The sequence below is a fragment of the Geotrypetes seraphini genome, chromosome 1 (genome assembly GCF_902459505.1).
Source record: "Geotrypetes seraphini chromosome 1, aGeoSer1.1, whole genome shotgun sequence".
Classification (NCBI taxonomy): Eukaryota; Metazoa; Chordata; class Amphibia; order Gymnophiona; family Dermophiidae; genus Geotrypetes; species Geotrypetes seraphini.
Genome location: NC_047084.1, coordinates 387,646,288 through 387,663,679, shown reverse-complemented (window position 1 = coordinate 387,663,679; position 17,392 = coordinate 387,646,288). Strand labels below are relative to the sequence as shown.

General features: G+C 40.9%; 1 protein-coding gene across 5 annotated transcripts in view; it reads left to right on the top strand.

Moving 5' to 3' along the window:
• Nucleotides 1-17,392, top strand: part of HOOK3 (hook microtubule tethering protein 3) — a 366,964-nt gene that overhangs the window by 292,657 nt on the left and 56,915 nt on the right. For all 5 annotated transcript variants that reach the window (XM_033916879.1, XM_033916887.1, XM_033916867.1 and 2 more), the window contains one exon: nucleotides 4,836-4,870. In XM_033916879.1, coding sequence (XP_033772770.1) covers nucleotides 4,836-4,870 — 35 coding nt within the window. The remainder of the gene's footprint in view (nucleotides 1-4,835; nucleotides 4,871-17,392) is intronic.

Below are 17,392 nucleotides of genomic sequence, written 5' to 3'. Positions count from 1 at the left end.
AATGCAAAATGGTTTTGAAAATTACCCCTTAATGTGCTACAGACATCATGACATTAGCCCATCACATCCAGTGATGAGGTATGTGTGATTGTTTCTCATTCAATAGTTCCAAATCTGTATTTTCCTGTTTTGCCACATTTGTCTATACTGGCTGAGCCATCTTGTCTATCAAACAATATCACATGCTGCTTGTTTTATGATCTCTTATTAAGTTTAAATCCACTTAACTATTCTTGTGTCGAGTTTTGATCTACAGTACTTATGTTTTTTGAAGTAACTCTATTTTCTATTCATTTGTGTGTGTTGTTGACTGCTGATCTTCTCTAAAGGAGCAATTATTTTGGCTCACAAATTTTGATGCTGCTTTCTGTGATGTGTTGATAGATTCTGACTCTTTTGTGGTTTGGAATGCTTGTGCAAGTGTTTTCATACCTCATCACGTTTTGAGTATGTCATTAGTTGCTGCTGAATTATGCTTGAAGGTATATAATGGCAGTTCTGTACTGTGTCTAATCTATTTGTATGAAACCCATATGGTCCTTATTTCTTGGTATGTAAAGTCTTAGCATATGCTGGTTCTTATTGATTACTTGGTGGACATAGACGTATTTCTTGTTCTTACCTCCAAATTTTCATGGGTCCAGGGATTGCAACTTGCATTTCATTTAATAGCTTTATACTTTATATCAATATTTCTGTCCTGTTCACAAATAATAGTCAGCATTGTTTGTTTATATTTTGACTTAAACCATAGTGGATTATAGTGCAACATCCATAGATCAGTTCAAAACATAAGACACAATCAAAATGCCAACACACAATAAAAACTAACTTCAGTAAAATAAAATGACACAAACATATTAGCTAATTGCATACATCCTTACTATGTCACCCTAGTGAATCAGTCATCAATAAAAGGCCCTGGCTAAGGTCACCCATTCGATGGTTTTGATTATGAATACCAGATACCTCACTCTGACTATCATAACACATCATAAAACCAGAAACTTGGCAGAATCACCAGATATATTTAATATATAGGTCTTCAACTTCTTTCTAAAAACAATTGTCATCTTAAGCTGAGCTGGAAGCCAGCTCCATTCTCTTACACCAGTGATGGGTACACTACCTGGTTTCTTCAAAATGTATGGCATCCTCAGACCACCATAATAAAAACAAACATACAAATTTACACTAAAATATAATTTGTCAACAAAATACTAACTCATTAAAATCAAATTGTACTATTTTCTTACTGACTTGAATGCTAATATAAACGTGTCTTCAAATTTTTTTTTCTTTAAGAAAATTTTACTTCTGCGGTGTTTCAAATAGGAAGAGCAGGCCACAATTGTGACTGCCATACCAAGAAAATAGTCAAGTGCTGGTCTTTCTGTCATCCTTCAAAAATGATAAAATAGCATAACTTGTATGAACTAACCCATCTTAGCCCATGATGATGCTGCTTAAAGAAATGAGGAGGGTTCATATTGGCTAACTGACAATATGTAGTGCTTTAGAAACTATAAATAAAGTTCTGGATATAAAGTTTCAATTTAACTTAGGCCATAAGATAGATTGAAACTTTCTATCCAGAACTTTATTTATAGTTGTAACAGGGATTCTGGATATTCCGAAAGTTGACATCAATATTTTGGTGCTTTAGAAACTAATCACAAACATTAAAACTGACAACAAAATTGTACAGGTGTTATCTGCTGGGAAAGAAAAAGAAAAATGCTTGAGTACTTGAATGTAAAAAATGCTAAGACAACTTCCATTGATAGGCGGTATATAAATAGCTAATAATAATACACTTGGAATATGCCACATTGCAGAATTCTAAATAGGGTAAGATTTAACTGGATTACTATATGGAAATCTTGATTTAGATAAGTACATAAACATCTGACTGAACAGAGTTTAAAGAACATGTTTCAAATGATTTTAGGCACTAGCAGCCTGGAGTTTAGTGAAATCCCCAAATAACAGACTTCTTGTCGAATTATAGGCAGTCCCCAGGTTAAGAACGAGTTACATTTTTAAAGCTGTTCTTAAGTCGGATTTGTATGTACACTTCTCCCTCCGGATTCGCGGTTTCTGCACTCGCGGTTTCACATAATCGCGATTTTTCATCGGGTGACTCCGCCCCCCCAAAATTCAATAAATACAGTTAATATATACAATACTGTATCGTTATTCCACCAACATTGTGAATATTTACTGTATAGTATTTAGTTGGTGTCCTTTCCATAAACCGCGAATATGAATTGTATTTGTTAATCGCGGTTTTAGTAACAAAACCGCTATCTTTTACCAAAAAAACGCGATTAACAAATACAATTCATATTCGCGGCTATAGCTGGAACGTATCCCCCGTGAATCCGGAGGAAGAAGTGTAACTCAGAACTTGAAGATTTTAAGATTCTTGCTGCTTACCTCTGCTCCCGGCTGACAAAAGGGCCAACTGTCCCTACTGCTGTTCCTTCTAACGTACAACAAGCACAACCACACACTGTTCTTCATATGGCCATGCATCATTCCTGAATCTGCTACAGGAGAAATGGAGGAGTCTTTGCCACTTGAAATACTGCTCAGTGAAATCAAATGAAGCCACAACTGCGTTCTTAAGTACGAGTCGTACTTAAGTCGGGTGTCTGTAACTCAGGGACAGCCTGTACGATTTTACAGACCCCTAATTTATTTTATTCAAGTATTTAAACATCTATATCATATCTCTTCTCTCCTACCTTTCTTCTAAAGTGTACATATTGAGATATTTGTCTGTCTCAATACGCTTTATGAAGACCACTGACCATTTTAGTAGTCTTCCTATGGACCGACTTCATCCTGTTTATATCTTTTTGAAGGTGTGATCTCCAGAATTGTACAAGGTAGTCTGTGAGGTTTCACCACAGTCTTATAAAGGAGCATCATTGTCTCTTTTTCCTGCTGGCCATTCTTCTCCCTGTGCACTCTAACTTTGGCTGTCACATTTTCTACTGATTGGCCATCTTAAGATCATCACATATGATCACACCCAAGTCCTGCTCCTCTTTCGTGCACAAAAGTTCTTCACCCCCCTAAACTGTACCGTTCCCTTGGGTTTTTGCAACCTTAATGCATGACCCTACATTTATTAGCATTAAATCTTAACCACAAAATTCTGGACTATTCTTTAAGCTTTGATAGGTCCTTATTCACATTATCAACACCATCAGGGGTGACTTCCTTATTACAGAATTTGATATTATCCGCAAAGAAGCAAATCTTACCAGACAGTTGGTCAGCAATATCACTTACAAAAATGTTAAAAAGAACTGACCCAAGAACCGACCTTGTAGCACACCACTAGTAACATCCCTTTCCTCAGAGTGAGCGCCATTTACTGCTACCCTCTGTAACCTTCCACTCAACCAGTTTCTAACTGATCACTTTAGAGTCCATATTAAGAGCACTTAGTTTTAGTCGTCTGTATGGAAACATGTTAAAAGCTTTGCTAAAATCTAAATGCACCACATCTAGTGCTCTCCCGTGATCCAACTCACTGGTTCTCTTCATTTGGCTTCTTGGCTTTTCTTATTTCTGTTGCCCTCCTGTTGTACACACTCACCTTTCATTAAAGTATCACCTGTTAACAGTTCAATTGCTCTAGCTGTTTCAGTTAAAAGGGGATAGATTCTGTACAAACGTAAGGAAGTTCTTCTTCACCCAGAGAGTGGTGGAAAACTGAAATGCTCTTCCAGAGGCTGTTATAGGGGAAAACACCCTCCAGGGATTCAAGACAAAGTTAGACAAGTTCCTGGTAAACCAGAACGTATGCAGGTAAAGCTAGTCTCAGTTAGGACACTGGACTTGGACTAAAGGGCCGCCACGTGAGCAGACTGCTGGGCACGATGGACCACTTGTCTGACCCAGCAGCGGCAATTCATATGTTCTTAGCACCTTTCTGATACTGTTTCTTCATGGATCTCCTTTTCCTTTTTCTGAATCAGCATTTTCTATCCTTAAATTTTTGCATGTGAAGTCTCTGAATTATTTAGTTATCTAAAAATATTTACACCGGTTTATTATGTTAAAATGGCAAGTCAAGGGCTTTAAAGAGCCCTGTGTATTTACTTCAAAAGAGAAGTTTAGTAGTAGATCTGAATTGCAGCCACATAAAATTATTTTCAGAATTGGGTTATCAAGTTTGTCATCTTATGTAGCTGAAAATAGGAGAAAGCCCTATTGGCAATACAAACTGTGGCTCCTACACATGTTTTAATGACTCATAGTATGGTATCCTGGAATCAGTTAGATAGTAGATCGTAAGCTTATTTGAGCAGGGACTCTCTCTTCCATGCTTTGGTATACAGCACTGCATAAGCCTGATAGCACTATAAAAATAAGTAGTAGTAATGTAATGTAATGTAATGTAATTTATTTCTTATATACCGCTACATCCGTTAGGTTCTAAGCGGTTTACAAAAAATATACATTAAGATTAGAAATAAGAAAGGTACTTGAAAAATTCCCTTACTGTCCCGAAGGCTCACAATCTAACTAAAGTACCTAGAGGGTAATAGAGAAGTGAAAAGTAGTAGTAGTAGTAGCTTATGTGAAATTGTTTCTAATTAACAAATACCGTGGAGGTTTTGTGAGATTTGCTTTAAAGGCATCAAAAACTATTTAAAGGTAATACTTTTAGTTGATATTGGGTAAACATTTGTCTTGTGAACTTTAGTAATTTAAAGACTGAAGATAACACAGCACCGTGACATGCATAATTTATTGCTTACCAAATGTTGACTTATAAAATGACATGGTTTGTTTGTTTGGTTTTTCTTTTGTAGTCAATTCTTCTGAAAAAGAAGCTTGAAGAGCATTTGTAAGTAGTGTTTATCTATTTGTATGTTGTTCTTATGGGGATGAAAGAGAGGTCTAGTGCATACGGGGGGGGAGGAATAGTTCTCTACTGGTTGCCTAAAATTAATCATCAGGATGATGTACAATAAACACAAATTCTTAAATCTGCGGCTATATATGTTGAGCTCACATCTACAGTTAAGTGTATAACTGCTGACTTGCAACAAGTATAACTGTAGATGTGAGTACCTATGTGAGCTCAACAGCCGATGTAAATGCTTGCATGCCTAACTGCTTTCAAAGTATTCTATAAACTTTGCAGATAAGTTTTAGGCATGTCACTGACTGACCCACCCATGCCCCTCCCAGATCCACACCCCCTTACAGTTGTACATTATGGATTTTGCATACTCAGTTTGTACAATATCTGTTATGGGCAATTACAGTTTAACTGCAAATTAGTGCCAATTAAATAATAATAATAATAACAGTTTATATACCGCAGGACCGTGAAGTTCTATGCGGTTTACAATGATTAAAAGGTATACAGATCGAGTGGAATAACAGAGTTAGTGAATAACAGTTCTAAAGATCATTTGTTGAGGACTAAGATTGTATAGATCAGTTACCTAAGTACTTCAGGAACAGATGTGTTTTTAGGCGTTTCCCGAATTCCCTATAAGTAGTAGGCACGAGCAGTTGTTCCAGGTCTTTACCCCATAATGCTGCTTGATATATAGATTCTTATTGCCAATTAGCTAATTTAACAGTTAAGTTACATGCACAATTGACAGCATTCTGTAACTTACACACACAGCTTTGTGCACGCAAGTTTATAGAACTAGGGAAAGTCTCTTCACATCCTTGCACATTTTTCACATTTTGCTGTCTATAAATACAATCGAAAATAGTAAATGATGGCAGATAAAGACCTGCATGGTCCATCCAGTCTGCTTAACAAGGTGATCAGAGTTGTATCTGGCACTCTGCACAGGTTCCACTTCATGATTAAACACTGATATAATGAATCTCTGTTTCTCCCTGTTGTCCAACTGGGTTCACTTTCTGCAGCTGCAGCAATGCCTCAGCCAGCCTTTATTTGGTGTCCTCTAAGAGCCTGTGAGGTGGCACTTGGCCAAATGCCACTCTCCATACCCCTGCCTGCTCCATCAATCAGTAGTTGGCCCATTCCTTTACTTCACTTATGTCAACCAGCTTGGCAAGTCCTGGCAGGTAAGATGCTGGGGAAAGTGATCTGGCTCAGCTGGATGAGGGACTAAAAACACAGATAATGTTAGAATCTTGTTAAACTGGGATAGGCATTGTCCCAATCAGCAGCCTGCAAGCAAAACAGGAAGTGCTTGAAGGGCATTGTTGTCTTGACTTCTCTGTATGTCGAGAGACAATCGTGCTGCTGAGTGGACATCAGATTACATTTGCTATTTAATAGTAAGGGGGAAAGGTGCCTTTTCTTGGATCTCCACTAGGATTTGGCTTGGAGAGTACCAAATATCACCCAATACACCCTGCTCCTAAAACCACAGGCTTCCCATATCCTCCATCCTAATCATGTCTTCTGATATGGCCTTTGGGCTAAAAGATTTGCCCACTCCTAATCTATATGCTACAAGTCTTGCCACATATTCGATTGGATTCTGGTCTGGGCTTTAACTGGGCCACTCAAGGACTATCACTTTCTTCTTTGTTTCTTTTGCTTTGTGCATAAGATCACTGTCATACTGAAAGATATATCTTCTCCCTAGTCTCAGATCTGCGACAGATTTGAACAGATTTTAATCCAGGAACTTCCTGTACTTTGCACCATACACTTTTAGTTTTGATTTTCAAAAGCCTCCTGGGCCCTGCTATTGCAAAGCATCCCCACAACTTAACATAGGGGCGATGTTAGCAGCTTGGTGTACTGTTTTTTTCCCCAAGTGTACTACTTAGGAATAAGATCAAAATGTTCTACTTTGGTTTAATTAGCTCGCAAAACTACCTCCCACACGTGTGCAGTGTCTCCTTTATATTTCTGTAGATCCTGTGTGACGCATCATTTTATATTTTATTTTAAAAATTTCTATACCGTTTAAAACTAAACGGTTTACATAATTTATATACACAATTTTGTAAAAACATAATAAAACAGACACACAATCATCAAAAATCATATCTACAAACTTTGCTCCATAAGACACAGCTGAGCATAAGACACACCCTAGATTTAGAGGAGGAAAACAAGAAAAGAAACATTCTGAACCAAATTCTTCCTGCCAGGCTATGTACCCTGTCTCCCCCCCCCTGGTGGTCTAGTGGTGGACAGGGCACAGAGCAGGCAGGCCTAGTGGCAGGCAGACCCCATACCCCCAGTACCTTAAATCATTCCCCATCCCCCCATGTGCCCCCCCCAGTACATTAAATCATCCCCCCACGTACACCCACTACCTTTTTTAATCATCCCCACATACCTTTAATCATACCCCCTTGTACCTTTTTAATCATATCCCCCTTTTACCTTTAATCATAGCCCCCCTTGTACCTTTAATTATAGCCTACCTTGTACCTTTTTAATCATATCCCTCCCTTGTACCTTTAATCATAGCCCCCCTTTTTTTATCATGCCTCCCCCCCCCTTCCCTTTGTACCGGGACCTTTTTTATTTTTTAAACCCGTACCTTTTTTAATTTTTCCTTCCCTCTCTCGACGGCTTCATATTATTTGGGGGGCAGCAGGCGAACGAGTCAAGAGTGCGGAGGTCAGGCGCGAGCTTTCTGCTTTCCCGCCTGGCCCCACGCATTTTCTGAATGGCTGCCAGCAGTTCTCGTGAGTCCCACGAGAACTGCCACCAACTCGATGTCTTCCTCACCTTCTGTATTCTGTAAATCGCTGACTTTCCAGCCGTTTCGATGTAACTTGTTAAGATTATTTCTGTAACCATTTGTACCCTGTAATCACTGACTGATCAGTGACTTCTTATCTAATTTTCACCCTGTAATTCGCTGATTGTACAGCCCTCTTCACTGTGAACCGCCTAGAAGTTGCAAGATTATGGTGGTATCAGAAAAAATAAAGTTATTATTATTATTATTATTATTATTATTAAAACTTGGCCCTGACCGCCGCGCTCCTGACTCGTGTGCCTGCTTCCGGGAAATAATACAGAGTCGTCGAGGGATCGATATATGCTAGACCGCCAGGCTTGGAAAAAAGTATGGCAGCGACGACAGTGGCGGCGGAAGGTTTGTTTTGTAGTTGTACGGGGGGAGCAGCGAGCGGTCCTGAAAGGTGGTGGGGGGTTCAATTGTACAGGGGGTTGCCGGTGGGCAGTGTTTAACAAGGCGGTACAGTTGATGTGCGGGGGGGAAGGTGTTGCAGCTATGCAGGGGATTCAAATTTTTTTACCTTCGCTTCATAAGACACACTGAGATTTCCATCCACTTTTGGGTGGAAAAAAAGTGCATCTTATGGAGCGAAAAATACAGTAATACCATAGCTTATATAATGAGAATCATGAATAATACATTAACTGTGCAGAGAGGAAAATTATTGGCTAAGAAAGGCATCTACAAATAATTGCGTCTTGAGTAATTTTCTAAACATGCCCTTTTCATTACAGTTTCATATTTGGCCTACAAGGGAGTTCCATATTTTAAGTCCTGCACAGCATAAAGTCATTTTGCCAGTCTCAACAAGCCTTGGGTTAACATTCATCTTCAGTAAAGCTAAATTCTCAGAACGTAATGATCTGATTGGTGTATAGCTAAGCATATTATTTTTAAAACAATTTTGGTATGTTACCATACAAAAATTGATGGCAAATCATTACTGCTTTATATTGTATCCTAAAAGCGACTGGTAGCCAATGCAGTTGTTGAAGATATGGCGAAATGTGATCATAAGCTTAGAGCTGCTTTTGCACTAATTACCTATTTACCTACAAGTACAACAACATCAGAACTGAGCTGATGGTTATTCTCTCTCTGAGACTACAAGAGTGTAGTGACTGTTCTAAACAAGCAAAGTCATGCAATACAAATACATACAGTATTCACGTGTCACATCATCACAACTGAGCCGATGGTTCTTCTCTCTCTGACGCTGCAGTTGTGTAGTGACTGTTCTAAACGAGCTAGGTCTTGCAATACAAGTACGTACAGTATTTTGTATTAAAGTTTTTGGGTTGTGGAACGAATCGTCTTGAATTTTCATTATTTCCATTATTGAGTTTCCATTATTTCATTATTTCCCATCTCATCCCATATAAAATTCAAAACAGCCTGTATCATGCATCACATTATCTACGGCAACACAGCCGCCCCTCTTATCAAACTCCTATCTAATGAATGGGCCACCTCACGCAGAATTCTCAAACAGTATCCAATTGAACCTCGCCTCAACAAAAAAACTCAAATACAGAAGAATTTTCCAATCCACGTTCACCTTTCTTGGAGTTAAAATCTGGAATAATCTCATAGAGACAATAAGAACCGAAGCCAAACATACCCTATTCCGGAAAAAACTGAAAACCTCATTCTTTGACAACTAATTCCTCAAAGTTTGCCTCACGCACCTGTCCTTTCACTTAATATGATTAGGATTTTCTTTCCTCTCCCCCTTCCTCTTCTCTCTCCTTCTTTACCCTCCCTTTCCTATCCTTCTTCTGTTGCCTAGAGCCTGTTTAGGTGTGTGTGACACACAAATATTAGATTAGATTAGATTCTTATGGGGAAATTTGCTTTCATATACGAGTGTTTTGGATTACAGGCATGATTTCAGAACAAAATATGCTTGTAAACCAAGGTTTTATTGTGTATCATAATTGTTCTTTCACTTTGAAACTGTATAGATCAGTGAGCAGACTTCTACTTTAATGCATTTTGAGTTGTGTTTATCCTAGGACAAGCAGGCAGCATATTCTCACATGTGTGTGACATCATCCATGGGCCCCGGTATGGACAGTGCAAAAGTGCACCGGCACTTTAAGAGCTTAAAAGCTTTCAGACTGTCTGCACTGCGCATGCGCGATTGCCTTCCCACCCGACGAGGGCTTGTGGTACCTCAGTTCTTCATTTTCCATGGAGCGAAGTAGTTGTGTTTTTCTAGTGCTGAGTTGCCTTCTATCAGCTCATTTGACTGAGATTATATTTCACAAATATTTTTTCTTCCTCCAATCTTTGTGAGTAAATAAAAGACTTATTATTTCAATTTTACCTCATACCTCTTTTGAGGCCTGGGGTTTTGTTTTCTGTTTGGCATTTTTTTTTTTTCTTTCATCAATAAAAATTGAGTTTGTCTTTGCAATCCTGAGGCATGTGGACAGCCACAAAGCAGGAGGGAGAGAGGATCGACTGGTGACCTGCTTCCCAAGAGCGAGAACCAAGGACATCGTGGACAAAATTGGAAAGATCCTGGAAGGAGCAGAGACGGAAGAGACGACAGTAATGATCCACATCGGGACGAACGATGTCAGCAGGAGAGACTACAGAAGAAGCAAGCTGATAGAACAGTTCAAGATTCTGGGAAGGAAGCTGAAGATGAGGACCCAGAAGATAGTGTTCTCAGAGATCCTACCAGTACCAAGGGCAGATGTGAAAAGGCAGGAGGAACTACAATCAATAAATGCGTGGATGAGGAGATGGTGTGAGGAAGAAGGGTTCCACTTCGTGAGGAACTGGACAACGTTTTGGGGCAAGAACAAGCTCTTCAGGAGAGATGGACTACACCTGAGCACGGCGGAAACTAGACTTCTAGCAAACAACGTCAGGAGAGGAATAAAACAGGCTTTAAACTAAGAAGAAGGGGCAAGCCGACAGTTGACCAAGCATCGACGATTCGGAAGAAGGTATCCCGTGAAGATACCAAGGGGAAAAAAGGCTGGGAAGAAACAATGGACAAATTACAGGAGTCGACTAACCCAGAAGAGGAGGTTAGAAGGATTGTAACAAAAGAGAAGAAACTAAAGACCGAAACACAGGGAAAGGAAATGAGGACAAGAAAATACCAGGATCTAAATTGCATATATATTAATGAAAGGAGCCTAAGAAACAAAATGGGGGAATTAGAAGTCATGGCCATTGCAGAGGACATAGGCTACATTGGAGTCTCTGAAACGTGGTGGAATGAAGAAAACAAATGGGATACAGCACTGCCGGGGTACAAGCTCTATCGCCAGGACAGGTCAGGACAGAAAGGAGGTGGAATAGCCCTATACATAAAAGAAAGCATACAATCGACAAAAATGGACACAGCAGAGACAACCAACAAGCTGGAATCGCTATGGGTTGAAATACCGGGAAGGAAAGGGCCTGAAATAAAGATGGACCTAAACTATCGTCCACCCAGGCAACCCGGAGATATCGATGAAGAAATGGAAGCCGAGATGAAGCGAGAATGCAAAAGCGGTAACACGGTTATTATGGGAGACTTCAACTACCCCGGAATAGACTGGAGTCTTGGAAGCTCAAAATGTGCTAGGGAGACAGAATTCCTGGAGGCTATACAAGATTGTTTCATGGAGCAGCTTGTTAGAGAACCAACGAGAGGAAATGCCACTCTGGTTCTAATCCTAAATGGGTTAAGAGGACCTGCAAAGGAAGTAGAGGTAGTGTGACCATTGGGAAACAGCGATCATAACATGATCAAGTTCAAGGTTGAGGTAGGAATACCGAAAGGAAAGAGAGCCATAGGACAACTTTCAACTTCAGGAAAGGAATCTACGAAGCAATGAGGGAAATGGTAAGGAAGAAACTTAAGAACACTTCCAAAAAAATGGCAAACAGTAGAACATGCCTAGTCTTTTCTCAAGAACACGGTGAACGAGGCGCAAAATCTGTATATCCCCAGATTCATAAAGGGATGTAAAAAGAGTCGAACAAAAGACCCGGCGTGGATAACTAAAATAGTGAAGGAAGCGATAAGAAAAATTCAGTCAGGAAATGGAAAAAGGACAAATTTGAGGGGAACTGGAAAAAGCACAGGAAGTATCAAAAAGAATGTCACCGAGTGGTTCGAAAAGCCAAAAGAGAGTATGAAGAGAGGCTAGCCAGGGAAGCACAAAATTTCAAACCGTTCTTTAGATATGTTAAAGGGAAGCAACCGGCTAGGGAGGAGGTGGGACCACTGGATAACGGAGAATGGAAGGGAGTGATGAAGGAGGAGAAAGAAGTGGCAGAAAGACTTAACATGTTCTTTTCGTCCGTATTTACAAATGAAGACACATCCAACATACCGGAACCTGAGCAATTCTTCAATGGAAATCAAGCAGAAAAATTAACATCCATGGAAGAAGTGAGCCTTGAAGATGTACGCAGGCAGATGGAAAAATTAAAAATTGACAAATCCCTGGGTCCGGATGGAATCCATCCAAAGGTTTTGAAGGAATTAAAGGAGGAGATAGCGGAACTACTGCAGCAAATTTGCAATCTATCCCTGAAAACAGACATGATCCCGGAGGACTGGAAGATAGCCAACGTTATGCCCATCTTTAAAAAGGGATCAAGAGGTGACCCAGGAAACTACAGACCGGTGAGTCTGACCTCATTTCCCGGGAAAATGGCGGAATCACTGGTAAAAGAAAACATCGATGAACATTTTGAAAGAAACGAACTTCTGATAACCAGCCAACATGATTTCTGCAAGGGGAGATCGTGTCTAACGAACTTATTGCACTTCTTCATAGGAATTAACAAACGGATGGACAAAGGAGACCCCATAGACATCATATATCTAGATTTCCAAAAAGCCTTTGACGAGGTACCCCATGAACGCCTACTCCGGAAACTGAAGAACCATGTGGTGGAAGGAGACGTACATAGATGGATCAGAAACTGGTTGGCGGGTAGGAAACAGAGGGTAGGAGTGAAGGGACACTACTCGGACTGGAGGAGGGTCACGAGTGGGGTCCCGCAGGATTCGGTGCTCGGGCCGCTGCTATTTAATATATTCATAAATGATCTAGAAACAGGGACGAAGTGTGAGGTAATAAAATTTGCGGACGACACCAAACTATTTAGTGGAGCTCGGACTAAAGAGGACAGCGAAGAATTGCAAAGGGACTTGAACAAACTAGGGGAATGGGCGATGAGATGGCAGATGAAGTTCAACGTTGAGAAATGTAAAGTATTACATGTGGGAAACAGAAACCCGAGGTACAACTATACGATGGGAGGGATGTTATTGAATGAGAGTACCCAAGAAAGGGACTTGGGGGTAATGGTGGAATGACAATGAAGCCGAAGGCACAGTGCGCGTTGCGGCCGCTAAGAGAGTGAATAGAATGCTAGGTATAATCAAGAAGGGTATTACAACCAGAACGAAAGAAGTTATCCTGCCGTTGTATTGGGCGATGGTGCGTCCGCATCTGGAGTACTGCGTCCAATATTGGTCGCCATACCTTAAGAAGGATAAGACGATACTCGAGAGGGTTCAGAGGAGAGCGACACGTCTGATAAAAGGTTTGGAAAATCTTTCATACGCTGAGAGATTGGGAAAACTGGGACTCTTTTCCCTGGAGAAGAGGAGACTTAGAGGGGATATGATAGAGACCTACAAGATCATGAAGGGCATAGAGAGAGTAGAGAGGTACAGATTCTTCATACTTTTGAAAAATAAAACAACAAGAGGGCATTCGGAAAAGTTGAAAGGGGACAGATTCAAAACGAAATCTAGGAAGCTCTTCTTTACCCAGCGTGTGGTGGACACCTGGAATGCGCTTCCAGAGGGCGTAATAGGGCAGAGTACAGTACTGAGGTTCAAGAAAGGATTGGACAATTTCCTGCTGGAAAAGGGGATAGAGGGGTATAGATAGAGGATTACTGCACAAGTCCTGGACCTGTTGGGCCGCCTCAGGTCTGACCCAGCAGAGGCATTGCTTATGTTCTTCTTATCATCCTCTTGATCTGTCAACTCTTGTTTTTTGCCCGTTGTGACTTCCCAGCATTTTTCCTACTCAGTATCTTCTCGGGATACCTTCTTCCGAATCATCGACACTTGGTCGACTGTCGGCTTTCCCCTTCTTCTTAGTTTAAAGCCTGCTCTAGTCCTCTCTTGACATTGTTTGCTAGAAGTCTAATTCCCGCCGCACTCAGGTGTAGTCCATCTCTCTTGAAGAGCTTGTTCTTGCCCCAAAATGTTGTCCAGTTCCTCACAAAGTGGAACCCCTCTTCCTCACACCATCTCCTCATCCATGCATTTATTGATTGTAGTTCCGTCTGCCTCTTCACATCTGCCCTCGGTACTGGAAGAATCTCTGTAAACGCTATCTTCTGGGTCCTCATCTTCAACTTCCTTCCCAGAATCTTGAACTGTTCGTTCAGTGCATTCCTACTGTAGTCTCTCCTGCTGACATCATTTGTCCCGATGTCAAGAGAGAATTAGCCACCATGATCCTGATAGCTCCTCGGTGGCCCAGACAGTCTTGGTTCTCCCTTCTACTTCAGTTGACTGTCAGGGATCCAATTCCACTACAGATCTTTCCATCTCTACTCACTTAGAGTCAAGGATACATGTTGCATCCCGATCTGCAGTCTCTACACTTGACAGCTTGGTACTTTTTGGTGTAGTTCAACTGATTTTCATCTGTCTGATCCTGTTCAAGCCATTATTGCTGCATCCAGAAACCATCTACCCAGCAATGCTATCAACAGAAGTGGACAATTTGGACATGTTTTACCTCCTGGTGCTCTCTTCATCACTAAGAACCTTAATCCTCTTCACTTCCTTCAGTTCTGGATTACCTTCTCCATCTTTCCACTTCTGGCCTCAAAACCACTTTGGTCAGAATGCACCTCAATGATATTAGTGCTTTCTATGCTCCTGCTCTGGCCATTCATCCTCTGGTTTCTAGGTTTATGAAAGGACTTTTCAACTCCAAACCTCTGCTGAAACCGCTTCCAATTGTCTAGGATCTTAATGTAGTTCTTGCCAAGTTGATGAAGCCACCATTTGAACCACTGGCATCTACTCATCTTAGCTTTCTCACTTGGAAGGTGGTTTTCTTGATCATTGTCACTTCTGCTCATCGAGTCAGCGAACTTCAATCATTGGTTTCTGATCCACCATATAAAGTATTTCACCATGAGAAGGTAGTTCTCCGTACTCATCCTAAATTCCTTCCAAAAGTTGTCACGGATTTTCATCTGAATCAGTCCATTGTGCTTCCAGTCTTCTTTCCAAAGCCTCATTCTCATCCTGGAGAATCTACTCTTTATACATCGGACTGTAAGTGTGCCTTGGCATACTATCTGCAAAGGACTAAACCTCACAGGACTTAATCTCAAATGTTCATCTCCTTTGATTCCAACAAACTAGGCAGACCTGTCACCAAGAGAACTATTTCCTCATGGTTTGCTGCCTGTATTTCCTTCTGCTATTTTCGGACTGGGTTGCACTTCAAGGGATGTGTTATGGCACACAAAGTTCGAGCGATGGTAGCCTCAGTGACTTTCTTATGATCCACTCCCAATGATAAAATTTGTAAAGCAGCCACTTGGTACTCAATCCATACTTTCACATCTCACTAAGAACATAAGCAATGCCTCCGCTGGGTCAGACCCGAGGTCCATCGTGCCCAGCAGTCCGCTCACGTGGCGGCCCAACAGGTCCAGGACCTGTGTAGTAATCCTCTATTTATAACCTTCTATCCCCTTTTCCAGGAGGAAACTGTCCAATCCTTTCTTAAACCCCAGTACCGTACTCTGCCCTATTATGTCCTCTGGAAGCGCATTCCAGGTGTTCACCACACGTTGGGTAAAGAAGAACTTCCTAGCATTTGTTTTGAATCTGCCCCCTTTCAACTTTTCTGAATGCCCTCTTGTTCTTTTATTATTTGAAAGTTTGAAGAATCTTTCCTTTTCTACTCTTTCTATGCCCTTCATGATCTTATAAGTCTTTATCATATCCCCTCTAAGTCTCCTCTTCTCCAGGGAAAAGAGACCCAGTTTCTCCAATCTCTCAGCGTATGAAAGGTTATCCATCCCTTTTATCAGATGTGTCGCTCTCCTCTGAACCCTCTCGAGTAACGCCATATCCTTCTTAAGGTACGGCGACCAATATTGGATGCAGTAGTCCAGTTGCGGGCGCACCATTGCCCGATACAACGGCAGGATAACTTCTTTCGTCCTGGTTGAAATACCCTTCTTGATTATACCTAGCATTCTAATCGCTTTCTTAGCGGCCGCTGCACACTGTGCCGTCGTCTTCATTGTCATGTCCACCATTACCCCCAAGTCCCTTTCTTGGGTACTCTCGGTCAATAACATCCCTCCCATCGTATAGTTCAGTGGTCTCAAACTCAAACCCTTTGCAGGGCCACATTTGGTTTTGTAGGTACTTGGAGGGCCTCAGAAAAAATAGTTAATGTCTTATTAAAGAAATGACAATTTTGCATGAGGTTATACTCTTTATAGTTTATAAATTTTTCTTTTTGGCTAAGTCGTAATAATAATATTGTAATTTATAGCTAAAGAGACATATGATCAAGAAACTGTTTTATTTTACTTTTGTGATTATGATAAACATACCGAGGGCCTCAAAATAGTACCTGGCAGTCCGCATGCACAGAGGTGGGAAGACTTTTACAAGGTACTCTATGTATGTATGTAAATGAAAGTGAGTGTTTTAGAGCTAACTACCCCATCTCATAAATCTATCCCTACCATTCTGCAAATCCTTGCCCCTATAACAGCACCATTTCCCTGTAAACGGCCTCCACCCTCAATATTATCTCTCCTACAACTGCACTACTAACTTGCTAATTGCGCCATCCCTAAAATCTAACCCCCACAAACGTTCTATCACAGATACTATATCCTGTTGTAATTGCTCCACCCCAAAACCCACTCTTCACGATCACCCCCTCTCCTGCAACTGCCCCAATATTCCATAGATTTCCTCACCAATCCACAGACTGCCCCATAAATGCTCTGGTACCCACTAAAAAATCCATCCCAAAAACCTATCCCTTGCAACTTCACCACTCTCAATAGAGGGGGTAGGATGCTGAACCACAGGAGGAGGGGTAGTATGAGAGAAGAGAGATGGTTCAGGAAGATGCTGGAAGGATGGAAGGGAAGAGAAAAGTTAAAAAGAAGGATGAGAGGATGAAATTTGAGTAGACAGGCAGGAAAGAGCTAAAAGGGAAAGAATAGCATAAACGAGTATTGGTGTGCCATAGAGCTGATGTAAGTGAACACGCCTACATGTGACAGCAACTTGTGTAGCTTACGGAATTCCCATGTAAGTTGAAGCCTTGCCACTGTCCTGCCCGTGTGTACCCCCTTGCGAATGCACGCTATGCAAGATGGACTTGTATTTAGAGAACAGCACTTAGGTAGAATATCGATATGCACATGCATATGTTGCACACATCCATTCATATATGCTAGTATTCTAAACTTGCATAACAGGTGCATACATGTAGCACCTAATTTATAGCCATAGCTCTTAATAAAACAAGTTTCAAGTGTATTAAAATTTGTTAACGCGCTTATCACATTTCTAAGCGACGTACATATGAAAAAAAGTCATAAAATTGGGGTTTACAATT